The sequence below is a fragment of the Sapajus apella genome, unplaced genomic scaffold (assembly GCF_009761245.1).
Source record: "Sapajus apella isolate SASKATOON/1434 unplaced genomic scaffold, GSC_monkey_1.0 scaffold33, whole genome shotgun sequence".
Lineage (NCBI taxonomy): Eukaryota > Metazoa > Chordata > Mammalia > Primates > Cebidae > Sapajus > Sapajus apella.
In genome coordinates this window covers 2,485,027-2,498,302 of record NW_022436973.1, presented here as the reverse complement: position 1 = coordinate 2,498,302, position 13,276 = coordinate 2,485,027, and the positions used below count along the sequence as shown (strand labels likewise).

Here is a 13,276-nt window from a genome sequence, read left to right as displayed (position 1 = left end):
TGAAAACATACAGTGTAGCCAGTAGTTTCCTAATAGGACCATCTGCATGCCTGCTCAGAAGCTGTTCAGAGAGTATCTTCACTGAAAAACATTTCCCTTTCCTGTGGTGTGTTCAGCCTAAATAGTAAACATTATCTGAATTAATGTGATCCTCCAGTACCTTCTCCAAAACATACCCACATATTTATGTTCTCCATGCTGCTCTTAAAATATGGATGGTACTGTAAGCTTTCCTATTCTTTCTTACCCTAAAAGTCAATTGCTTATAGACCTTGCATTTATTCCTATCTTGATTGCCCTCCTATCATGAGGTTCCAAAACGTTTATCTATTCCAGTTATTCCCATAAGTCTGTTATTTTTCTCATAAACTTAGGCTTTCATCCTAGTTAATAACAGCTGTATGACCTTGATCAAATGACAAAACCTCTGTTTCAAAGTCCTTAATTGTAACCAGAAGTGGTTAAATAAACCCATCCATACACTTCCCAGTTGTGCTATTCTTTAATTGATTTTAAGATGGTTCAAAACCACTTTTCATTGCTATTCAAAAGAGTTCACATTCTGAGTGGGATATTCATTTGTTGAATATTATATTTTTGTTTGGGTTTGGTATGTATGTATTGAGATTTATCTCCTGTATTAGCGAATTGTGCCAGTTTAGGTTTGATGTCCTTTCATTGTGCCACTGTGATCAGCTCATTTACATTCAAAGTTCAAAGAAGAGCCATAAAGAAATACCACCATAGGAATTGGTATCATTTTAGAACCTCTCAGATACTTGCTTACTGCATCATGACTTTGTATATACAATCAAGCAACGTTAGAACTATACTCCAATAAGTCAACTGGAAATTTTCTTTCATATCTAGTACTAAATAACTAATGCAAAGCCTCTTATGACTGTTATTTGATTGTACTGGGAAGACAAGTAGGGTTAAACTTAAGTGAGGAAAAACGTGAGAAAAATACACTTGGATTAGTCTCTAGAGCAGTACTTTTCCAAACTCCTTTGAGGCTTAAAAAAAAAATAGTTTCCCAAGCTCTTCCCCTGTAGAGAGTTTTTTAACTACGTCTCAGGTAGTCGTTAGGAAGTTTTAGGAAATACTGCTCTAGAATGGAGTTACCAATACGTTGTTATTCATCTGTCAAATGAGAGGAGTAAACCTAAGATCCTCTTTAGTTCTGATACTCTTTGATCACAATTTTTCTTCCTAATGGCACCCAAACACTGCCTCCAGAAGTGTGATAGTCCTTAAGTGCTTTCTCACCATGTTTCTTTGTAGGATGGTAAATTGAAAAAACCCAAGAATAAAGATAAAGATAAAAAAGTTCCTGAGCCAGATAACAAGAAAAAGAAGCCGAAAAAAGAAGAGGAACAGAAGTGGAAATGGTAACATCTCAGCACTGGGTTAAATGTCACCTCTTTTATTGCACATCTTAATGAAGCAAGAATATTGAGTTATTAAAATTAATATCCTGATATTTGGGGGGAAATACTTAAAAGAATTTCTCTAGAATAGCATTCTGAAATAAGTTTTCTAGCTTCTAGTGAAATCATTAACTGGCTCTAAACTTATTGGATTCCAAGCTAGTTTGTACTACTGTAAACAGAATGGACTGTAGAAGCAGACCTATTTATAGATGGGAATTTAGCATACAAAGAAAGTACAGATGCATTTAAAATGATAGGGAAAGGAAAGATAGATTATTATGTTAGTCATGTTGGGAAAACTGCCTGTTTGTTCAACAACAGAAGAAACCTCAACAAGAAAATGTGGGTGAATATTTTTATAATTGTGCAATAGTCAAGATCCTTTGAAGCAAGACATAACCAGAGCCATAAAGAAAGGTGTTTTATGTTTGATGCATCAGAGTTCCATTTATGGCAGTTGGACAACTTTATACCATTTTCAAAAAAAGAAAAAAAAACTCAAGGCCAAGTGTTTACAGTACAAAGCGTTGATATTCCTAATATGAAAAAAGGCTCTTTTAAAACAAATATGAAAGGAATGGTCTAATCACAATGTGAGGAACAGGCAGTTTATTAAAATAAATGGTTAATAAACATCTAAAAATTTGATCAACTTCATAAGTAATCAAAGATGAAAAAAGTAAATGATAAATCTTATTGTTTAATCTTTTCAGGAAAGATTAATAAGTGAAAATATCTAGAGTTGTGAATATAAGAAAACAAGCATTCTCCTTCCCTGTAGGAGTGAAAATTCAGTCTTTATGAAGGACAGCTTAGTCGTAGCTGATTGCTCTTGAGACATGTATTTAGGTGGAGAACTTTTTTACTTTTGGTGTTTAGAATCTTGAAATAAACATGTTTTTAAAAAATATTTACTTGTGTTAACATTTTCTACTATTTACTATACCAGCAGTACAAGATTTTGTATTTATGATGAAAAAAATGACCAAGAGATTTATGAGTTAGAATAAAAATCAAAGTCACCTTTACCTCTCTTCTCCCATTCTCATTTTCATTTCCTGCTTTGAGATAATCACTGTTCGTAATTTGGTATCTGGCCTTCCAAACCCATTTATGAGCCTTTTAAGGATTTTGTAATATTTTATTATTTATTGATTGATATTTTTAGTAGAGTCAGGGTTTCACCTTGTTGGCCACCCTGGTCTCGAACTCCTGACCTCAGGTGATCCACCTGTCTTAGCCTCCCAAAGTGCTGGGATTACAGGTGTGAGCCACTGTGCCTGGCTGGCTTTTGTAATTTAGAGCATTGATGTCCACAGCACTTTAGAGGAAAGGAAAGAGCACTGACCAGGAAGGTAGCAGAGAGGGAGCCACAGTGGCAGAAATGTGGCCACATGGTGACAGCTGTGTGATTGGCATGTTGCTATGGCATTGTGGAATTAAGTGGGAAGTACAGAAAAGGAGTATCACAGAGCAGAGGAACCCTGGCCCTTTCCCGACCGAGGTCAGAGTCAGAAAGCAATAGAAGGCTGGGTGCAGTGGCTCATACCTGTAATCTCAGCACTTTAGGAGGCTGAGGTCGGTGGATCACCTGAGGTCAGGAGGCCAAGACCAGCCTGGCCAACATGACGAAACCCCATCTCTGCTAAAAATACAGAAATTAGCCTGGCGAGATGGCTCACGCACCTGTAGTCCCAACTATTTGGAAGGCTGAGCTAGGAGAATCACTTGAACCTGGGAGGCGGAGGTTGCAGTGAGCAAAGATCATGCCACTGTACTATACAGCTTGAGCGACAGAGAGATCCCAAAAAAAAAAAAAAAAAAAAAAAGTGTTTATTTTTCTTGTTTTTATTTCACTTTTCTTTAGAACTAATACAACATTTTCAGTGCTCTTGACCTTTAAGAAATGATTTTTGGAAATAAAGTGATTGTGTAAATTAGAGGCTGTTGGGAGTTAAGAGAATGGTACATTACTAATTCATCAGTCCAGGGTCCTGTGGTAGATGCTCAATAAATGCTTTTTAAATGAACAAATTTCCTTATCAGGAGCTCCCTGCTGTCTCCCCTTTACTTCAGAGCCTAATTTTGCTTTTGTGGTTGAAATCCTTATCAGTATTGCCACACATTAACTCTGAGAGACCATGACTTTTGGTTTTTATTCTTAATTTGGTTTAAAGGCAAACTGGCTAGTCTTTAACTTAAAGTGTTTTTTTGAGGAATGATTAGACTTTGCTGCAGCTTCTAATGCATGCATTTCTCAGGTGTGAGTGTTAAACCTTGCACATTCTTTCCAAGCACAGTGCTTGAATGGCACACCGAGTTTTTGGAGTCGAAAATATGAATGGAGGAGCCTTTTAAATGATAGCTAGAGGCTAAGTATTGCTCTCTCAACTCAGTTATCCAGTCCTCAGTGACTGCCACTGATGACCTAGTCGGGGACTTAAATGGCAGATACTCTTATTTTTACTATTCATCATGCTATTCCACTAAAAGAGGTACACATTTTATGAGCTTGACAGATTTGCAATCTTTTGCTTCCCTCCAAAGTCAGCAGACGTGTCTATTCTTAACCCTCAAAAAACAAACAAAAAATGACTTACTCTGATCTTTATCTCCCTCCTTTGGTAATTGTTCCATTGGAAAAGGTCTGGGTCCCGGCCTGGTTTCTTTGCTATATCACATTATCTTCATAGAAACATTGTTACAAGTGTTGGCAGTGTGGTGCTTGGGTTCATAGGTGAAATCCTGTTTGTCCCAGATGTTCTGATTTTTAACTGTTGCCCATGGTAGCTGAACAAGGTTTCAGCACTGTCTTGGGTTAATTATGCACACTTTTGTGTCAGGGCTGACCTGTTAATTCTCAACAGATAATTCTTCATAAAGAATTAGAACCGGGGGAGTTTATTGCAGGTGTTAGGTGTGATTTTAAATGGAGCTTTGAATCTCATAGCGAAAGTGAAATTCTCTAAGGAGTCAGGACTATAATGTTGAAAGGAATTAGTGTTGAAAGACTGCCTCGTAAATATGGTCAATGATAGTGATAAGAAATTTATAGAATATGGATTATTGACATTTTGCTCAAACCAGAAAAACTCCTTAATTTCAAGGATTAGCATTCAGAAGCATGTGACCTTTATTTCTAAATTTAAAAAAATTAAATATGAGTTTTATTGCATACTGTGAAGTGCTTGTTAACTGCAAGGGAACTTGATTTCAAACATCATGTGGAATTTACTTTCCTGTCTTACATTTCTAGCACTTTTCTACCTTCCCCCTTTCAAGCAAATTTTATTATTAAATTGGTATTTGAATAAGTCAAGCTGCCAAAAGGAAGCCATTTTGATGTCTAAGTACATGTTTTTTTGTTTTTGTTTTTTTTTTTTTAATTTGGGGGGTATAAGCACTTATTGGGAGTCCAAAATTACAAAAGTGTTTTTATTTGTACAATAATAGTTGTCAGCCCAGTCACATCAGCTTATTGAAAGAGATAATCCGTCTTTCTGTTTAAACTGAGGTTTAGTGTTATGCTTCGCTAAATCTCTTCATTTGCTTAAATGGTAAAGAAGTTGCTGTGGGTCCTCAAGAATACATGTTGAAATAGGAATTGTAAAAACTGTTTGGAGTCTTAATTTAAAAACACTGTAGTTAATGAGGAGAATGGTGCCAAAGTCCCATGATGAGGGAAAGCTGGCGTTCTGAATCCATTCATGGTTATTCTGTGACTGCTATAGGTAGGCTTCTTGCAGATGCTCTCATACACATATATATATGTGTACTTTCTCTGTTTGGAAAGTAGTAGACTCTAGAATTGGGTGGGTTCCTTCATTGAGATCTTTCTATTGATACAGCAATGACTCTGCCGATTTCATATCTGGAAAAGTAGTAGGTTAGTTCTAGATCATTAATGTTTCTTCGAGGTCTAAGATTCTATTAAATCTTGACTTTATTTTTAAAAATTATTTGTGTAAAATACATATGACATAACATTTATCATCTTAACCATTTTCAAGTGTACAGTTCAGTGGCATTAAGTCCATTCATACTGTGTACCATCACCATCTCCAGAACTCTTCATCTTGCAGAACTGAAACTCTGTACTTATTAACAATTCCCCACTCCATTATTCCTCCACTTCTTTTATTGATTGATTGATTGATTGAGATGGAGTCTTGGTATATCACTCAGGTTGGAATGCAGTGGTGTGATCTCAGCTCACTGCAACCTCTGCCTCCTGGGTTCAAGCAATCCTCTCACCTCAGCCTCTTGGGTAGCTGGACTACTCAATATAAAATACGCCTGGCTAATTTTTTATATTTTTGTAGAAATAACAGTTTTATGTTGCCCAAGCTGTTCTCAAACTCCTGAGTAGCTGAGACGTGTGTGCACCACCACGGCCAGCTAATTTTTGTGTTTTTAGCAGAGATGGGGTTTCTCCATGTTGGCCAGGCTGGTCCCAAACTCCTGACCTCAGGTGATCTGCCTGCCTCGTCCTCCCAAAGTGCTGGGATTACAGGGGTGAGCCACCACACCCAGCCTATTCCCCCAGTTCTTGGTAAGCACCATTCTACTTTCTGTCTCTATGAATTTGACTACTCTAGGTACCTCGTATTAATAGAGTCATAGAGTATTTGTCCTTTGTGACTGACTTATTTCACTTAACATGTCAACGCTTACCCATGTTGTAGCATGTTTCAGAATTTTCTGACTTTTAAAGACTAAATAATAATCCATTGTATGTTTGTACTGCATTTTGTTTATTCATTCATCTTTTGATGGATACTTAGGTTGTTTCTGCCTTTGGCTGTTATAGATAGTGCTGCTGTGAATATTTGTGTACAAGTATTGGTTTGAATATTGGGTATATTTCTGGAAATTGAATTGCGGAGTCGTGGCAATTCTATGCTATACTTTTTGATGAATTGCCATACTATCTTTTCCACATTGGCTGCACCTTTTTATGTTCCTACCATGACCACATAAGGGTGCTAGCTTCTCTACACCTTCACCAACACTTGTTATTTTTTGTTTTATTGCCATCCTTATGGGTATGAGTGGTATCTCGTGGTTTTGATTTGTATTTTCCTAATGGTTAGTGATGTTGAGTATTTTGTCAGGTGCTTGTTTGGCCACTTCTTTAGAAAAATGTCCATTCAAGTTCTTTGCCCCCGCCCACTTTTTTCTTTTTTTTTTTTTAAACCAAGTCTCGCTCTGTCACCCAGGCTGGAATGCAGTGGGTGTGATCTCGGCTCACTGAAACCTCAGTCTCCCAGGATAAAGTGATTCTCATGACTCAGCCTCCCAAGTAGCTGAGATTTCAGGCGTGCATCACCACACCTGGCTAATTTTTTGAATTTTTAATAGAGATGGAGTTTTGCCATGTTGGCCAGACTGGTCTCGAACTCCTGACCTCAAGTGATCCCTCTGCCTGCCTCGGCCTCCCAAAGTGCTGGGATTACAGGTGTGAGCCACCCTGCCTGGCCTCACATTTTTTTGGATTTTATCTTTTATTCCCTCCACCTTAAGACTGAGACTTTGCCCATGTTTTAATTGGGTTGTTTGTTGAGAGGTAGGAGCTCTTTATATATTCTATATGTTAATTATCAGATACATGATTTACAAATACTTTCATTCTGTGAGTTGTCTCGCATTCTCTTGAAGTGTCCTTTGATGCACGGAAGTTTTTAAATTCAGTGAAGCTCAATTTATTTATTTATTGAGTCAGAGTGTCTCTCGGTTGCCCAGGCTGGAGTGCAGTGGCATGATCTTGGCTCACTGCAACCTCTGCCTCCCAGGTTCAAGCAATTCTTGTGTCTCTGCCTCCCCGGTTCAAGCAATTCTTGAGTAGCTGGGATTACAGGCTTGCACCACCATGGCCAGCTAATTTTTGTATTTTTAGTAGAGATGGGGGTCTCGCCAGGTTGGCCAGGCTGGTCTTGAACTCCTGTCCTCAACTGATCTGCCCACCCCAGCCTCCCAAAGTGCTGGGATTACAGGTGTGAGCTACTGTGCCCGGCCTCAATTCATTTATTTATTCTTTTTGTTACCTGTGTTTTATGTGTCATTTCCAATAAGTCACTGTGAAATCCAATATTGTAAAGCTTTTCCCCTATGTTGTCTTCCAAGAGTTTTATATTTTTGCTCTTATATTTAGGTCTTTGATTCTTTTTGAATTAATTTTTGTCTGTAATGTAACATAAAGACCCAGTTTGATTATTTTCCCAACACTATTGTTGAAAAAACTGTTTTTTCTCCATTGAATGGTCTTAAGCATCCTTGTTATAAATCATTTGACCATATATGTTGACTTTGGTTTTATAGTAATACCGTTGTTACAGTATGGTTTAATACATGTGATTTTTATTTGATGTTTCTGAACTTTGTTTAAAATAACTTGTTCCATGGCTGAATGATAAATAATAAAATATTGGACTTGGAAAGTAAGTATGAAGATGGTAAGTTAGTTCATCTATTCCAGAGTAAAAGAAACTGGAGACATATCAACCAGTTGCAATATGTGAACCTGAGTTGGATCCTGTTCTACAAAATGATAAAATAGGGACATTTTTAATATGGACTGGGTATTAGAATTATACTAGGAAGTTATTTATTTTGTTAGATGTGATAATAGTATTGCGGTTGTATAGAAGAATGTTTTTGTGGTGAAGTTTCAAATCTGCAACTAACTTTGAAAATGATCCAGCCAAAATAGGAAATTTAGCAAATTGTTAACAGCTGTGGGTTTTGTTGTTGTTGTTGTTGTTGTTGGTTTGTTTGTTTTTGAGATGAAGTCTTACTTTGTTGTCCAGGCTGGAATACAGTGGCACGATCTTGGCTCACTGCAACCCCCGCCTCCCGGGTTCAAGAGAGTCTTCTGCCTCAGCTTCCCAAGCAACTAGGACTATAGGTGCATGCCACCATGCCCAAATTTTTGTATTTTTAGTGGAGATAAGGTTTCACCGTATTGGCCAGGCTGGTGTCGAACTCCTGACCTTGTGATCCACCCGCCTTGGTCTCCCAAAGTGCTGGAATTATGGTGTTCATTGTATTACTCATTTTTTTTTCTATGTTTGACCATTTTAAAAATATGTTTTCAAAAGGTTGCTTCCACTGAGCTTTAGATTTACTTATCAGTGTCTGCTAGATAGTTCCAGGTAATCCACAAGTTCCTTAAACTCATTGTGCCCCAGTTAAGTTATCATTTCCTGGTCTTCTTGTTTTACGTACTTTCTCATAGGGTCATTTTCCCCTGTACCTTCTGTCCGACATCTCCACTCTGAGGAGGCTTTTTCCTTCTTACCAACAATGTAAACAATCCCTCTGCCATGTACACCATTGTGGTAAAACAACTGTTTACATTTTCACATCCCTCACTTGTTGCTGAGCTCCTTCGTTATCCAGTATCCTTGAACTGAACTGTTGAAATGTATTTTCCTTTATTCACCACAATATTTCATCTTACTTTGGATTGTTGGCTTTTTCAAAATGAAGGACACTCGTTCTTTTGATCCAGGCCTTGAGTGTGAGGCTTAGAAGTCATTCTAGAGCACTAATCAGTCGAGAGGATAATTTGGCATTTAATCAGTGATGATCCCCATCTTAGGCAAGGAGATCACTTAATGAGGTTGTGCTTTGTCTTTTAAAGGTGGGAAGAAGAGCGCTATCCTGAAGGCATCAAGTGGAAATTCCTAGAACATAAAGGTCCAGTATTTGCCCCACCATATGAGCCTCTTCCAGAGAGTGTCAAGTTTTACTATGATGGTGAGTTGTTTCAAGGTTCTTGATTCTTGGCCAAGAAGAGAAATCTGCTTCTATTTAGGGATAGAAAACAAGGAAGGATCCCATATAATGGATAATCCTTTTTATTTGGTTTTACTGTCATCCGATTTTGAGGAAGTGTCACCAGGTGTTTACTTGACTGATAAAAGGCCCATTTCCTGCTGAAAAAGTGCCATGAAAAAGGGGCTGTTAATGTCTTCTCTACATAGTCCAAAAAAGATTTGTCAACATGGCTCAAGTCTGTGGTCTGCAAGCTGAAGGTTTTGATCTGAACTTCATTTCTAGGGAGCGACTTTGCAGGAGTTACCAGAAAAGCCTCACTTGAATAGTAGTATTTTGTGCTAGTGATATAATAATGCAATTGGACAAGCTGCTCATCACCAGAAACAGTACTAGTATGTGGTTGAGGATTAATAGTCTTCCAGCAGTCTCTAGATAGGGCTGGTAGGCATCTGTCGCTCATTCTATGTAGCGTAACACTATGCCTTTGATATATGCACAGTCAAGTCTGATGAGCTGCTTTAAAGAAATGCTCTGCCTGGGTCTCTTAGAACCCTCAGAATTGTCAGTTATCTGTCATTGATATTTCTGTCCTTGGGTTGAAGGATTTGAGAGTAGCCTTTGACATACCTCCTGTTGGCAGTATAGCAGCATGTAGATGGTAATAACAGATTTTCCTCATTCCACGAGTTCTATCCAGAAACGTTTAGAGCATTATTCCTCATACCCTTATGTGCTGTGACTCACCAGAGTGGATCGGAGCCCATTTAATAGTTGTGGGGTGGGCTTCTTTTCCCTTTCCCCACTGTCCTCCTTCTTTCCCCTTTCCCAGCATCCTTCTCTCTTCTGTCCCCTTTCCCCACAGTCCCCCTTCTCCTTTCCCCACCATTCCTCTTCCACCCTTACTTGGCTTGCCACCATCTTTTGGCCACTGTTATTTTACCACCCTATCTCTCCACTATTTTTTCCCCACCCTCCACCCCCCAACTGTTTTCTTCTCACCCACCCCACTGCCCCCACTGAAAAAAAAAAAAAGTTGTGGGATGAGATTGAGTACTTCTGAACCAAGTTGTCTGCTGACCAAACTTTGAGAAACACTGGGCAGGGTAACTGCTGAAAAGCATCAGTGGTGAACACTCAGGGGTTCTGGTGCATCTCTCTTCCCACCAATAATGGCTTTAGGTCCACCAGTGATTATAGGCCTAGGCCACTAAAGGGCTGGGTCTGCAACTGAGGAAAGTCCCAAACTTGGCAAGCTGAAATTTGTTTTTTAAAATGGCATATTCATTAGCCAGGTGTGGTGGTGCACGCCTGTAGTCCCAGCTACTTGGGGAGGCTAAGGTGGGAGGATCACTTGAGCCCAGGAGGCAGAGGTTGAAGTGAGCCCAGATTGCCTTCCAACCTATGTGACAGAGTGAGACCCTGTCTCAAAAAATAAAAAATAAATAAAACAATATATTTATTGAATGTATTTGTGTTCAGACACCAAGACCCAGCAGTGGATAGTACTACTGACTTAGACCCTAATCTTTGGAAGTTTGTAGCCTAGCAGGACTCCATAATCTCAGTGGCAAATGCTTATATTACATAAACATTTGATCTGTTGGCCAGAGAGCATAAGATAGTTCTTTCAGCTTTCACACTAGTCAAAGCCAAAACTCCTAATTAAGAGAAAGGCCCTAGGACCTTGAAGAGGACCATCTCAAAGTGTAGGTATTCTGTAGCCCTAGTCTGAACTCACCAGGAGCTTTAGGATGCTCAACAAGTAAAGCCTCACTTTGAGGTTCAAAGTGATTGGAGGGAAAGTTAGATTCCTTAGTCTTGGAGCTTCTCTTCCTTTTCAAGATGGGAAGCAGAGGCCTACTCTACTTCACAGGTTGCCATACATAGTCCTTTCCTCCCATTCTTGCCCAGTCCTCATTTATAGGAACTCCTGCTTTAGGGCTCCAGCATTTTCTCAGTTGGGCCTCCTCTGGGATTTCTCTTCTTTGATTTGTGAACTCTTACTCTGCAGTAAGTCAAGAAGTCATATTTGACTTTAATTCAAACTGATACAGTAAGTGCTGCCTATTATGGGGAGGAGAATTCTTAGACTCCTTTAGAACCTGCCAGGGAAGTGGGGCATGGGCTGGCTGAAGCAGTGAATTGCTGCCGCCTCTAAGGACCTTCAGTTTACAGCATTGATGCAGCAGTTTCCTTTTCCTAGAGCTCAGCCTTTTCCACAAAGTGTTAACCTTGCCAGGAACCTTCCAGTCATCCTCCCACTACCCCGCTGCAGGGAGCTGTCATTTCATCTTTTGACAGCTCATCTAAAATAGGAGGAGTCACAGTTCCTTCCATTGCTGGGACAGAATTCAGTAAAACAGCCCAAAGTCTCATTTTTTTTTTTTTTTTTTTTTTTGAGACGGAGTTTCACTCATGTTACCCAGGCTGGAGTGCAATGGCGCGATCTCGGCTCACCGCAACCTCCGCCTCCCGGGTTCAGGCAATTCTCCTGCCTCAGCCTCCTGAGTAGCTGGGATTACAGGCACGTGCCACCATGCCCAGCTAATTTTTTGTATTTTTAGTAGAGACAGGGTTTCACCATGTTGACCAGGATGGTCTCGATCTCTTGACCTCGTGATCCACCCTCCTCGGCCTCCCAGAGTGCTGGGATTACAGGCTTGAGCCACCGCGCCCGGCCCAAAGTCTCATTTTTTAAAACTTATTTTTTAGTTTATTTATTTGAGACAGAGTCACACTGTCACCCAGGGGGAGTGCAGTGGCACAATCTTGGCTGACTGTAACCTCCACCTCCAAGGTTCAAACGATTCTCATGCCTCAGCCTCCTGAGTAGCTGAAATTACAGCCACATGCCACCATACCAAGCTAATTTTTGTATTTTTATTAGAGACAGGGTTTTACCATGTTGGTCTAGCTGGTCTTGAACTCCTGACCTCAAGTGATCCTCCTATCTCAGCCTCCCAAAGTGCTGGGTGCCCAGCCACATTTTTTTTTAATGCTCTTAACATTTATACCAAACAGACCTGAAAACAGTTTACATTTTTTTCTTGCCATTTTATTTTATTTATTTTATTCCTAGTGACTTAATGTTTCCCTTTATATTGGAAACATATTATACTTTTCTGAAGAAGTGTAGGGACTCTTAATACAGCCTGTCTTCCCCAGTGTCTTCCTTCCAAAGCAGCATCTTGGGGGTTTATGGGGACAGCTGCGCCACCTGTTGGCCTTTTAAGTTAATGGCTTCCAAAGTGGGTTCTTTCTATTAAAACTGAATTTTGTGCTACAGTTCTCTACGCCCCTGCAGTTAGATTGCAAGTCATTATGAAGTGAGATAAGATGTCTTCTGAGTTTTGAAATATATGAATTTCTGGCTAAATTTTAGTTTTCTATAATGAATGTGAGCACCCTTGGTGAATTATTAATTCCTGTGTAATAGTAAGGCAGTGGAATTATAGTTAACCTCATGTTAAGTATAGCCAAATGCTATTATTATAGCCTGGACTGGTTGCAGGTGATGTTGTAAAGTTGGATTTTTAAGAAAGAATGGAAATTGGCACAAAGAGTACTGTTGAAAGCATTCTGTTTGAAAAGCAGATTAAATTCCCTAGTACTTTTCTTTCATTGCTTTATTAACTAAATCAGGTACATAAAATCCCTATTCAGATTTTCTTTACCAGTTAGCAGCTTTCATTGTAAAACATCTGAGTCCCTTTAGACAGCTTTTTTGTTGTTGTTGTTAAAGACATAATCGTGCTCTTTCACCCAGGCTGGAGTACAGTGGTGCAATCTTGGCTCACTGCAACCTCTGCCTCCCAGGTTCAAGCAATTCTCATGCCTCAGCCTCTTTAGTAGCTGACAGGCTCCCACTATCACACCTAGCTAATTTTTTTTTTTTTTTTTTTGAGATGGAATTTCGCTCTTGTTACCCAGGCTGGAGTGCAATGGCACCATCTCGGCTCACCGCAACCTCCGCCTCCTGGGTTCAGGCAATTCTCCTGCCTCAGCCTCCTGAGTAGCTGGGATTACAGGCACGCGCCACCATGCCCAGCTAATTTTTTGTATTT

General features: G+C 39.5%; 1 protein-coding gene across 1 annotated transcript in view; it reads left to right on the top strand.

Moving 5' to 3' along the window:
- Positions 1-13,276, top strand: part of TOP1 (DNA topoisomerase I) — a 95,152-nt gene that overhangs the window by 54,472 nt on the left and 27,404 nt on the right. The window contains exons 8-9 of the mRNA XM_032294939.1: positions 1,285-1,391; positions 9,076-9,191. Of these exons, the coding sequence (XP_032150830.1) occupies positions 1,285-1,391; positions 9,076-9,191 (223 nt within the window). The remainder of the gene's footprint in view (positions 1-1,284; positions 1,392-9,075; positions 9,192-13,276) is intronic.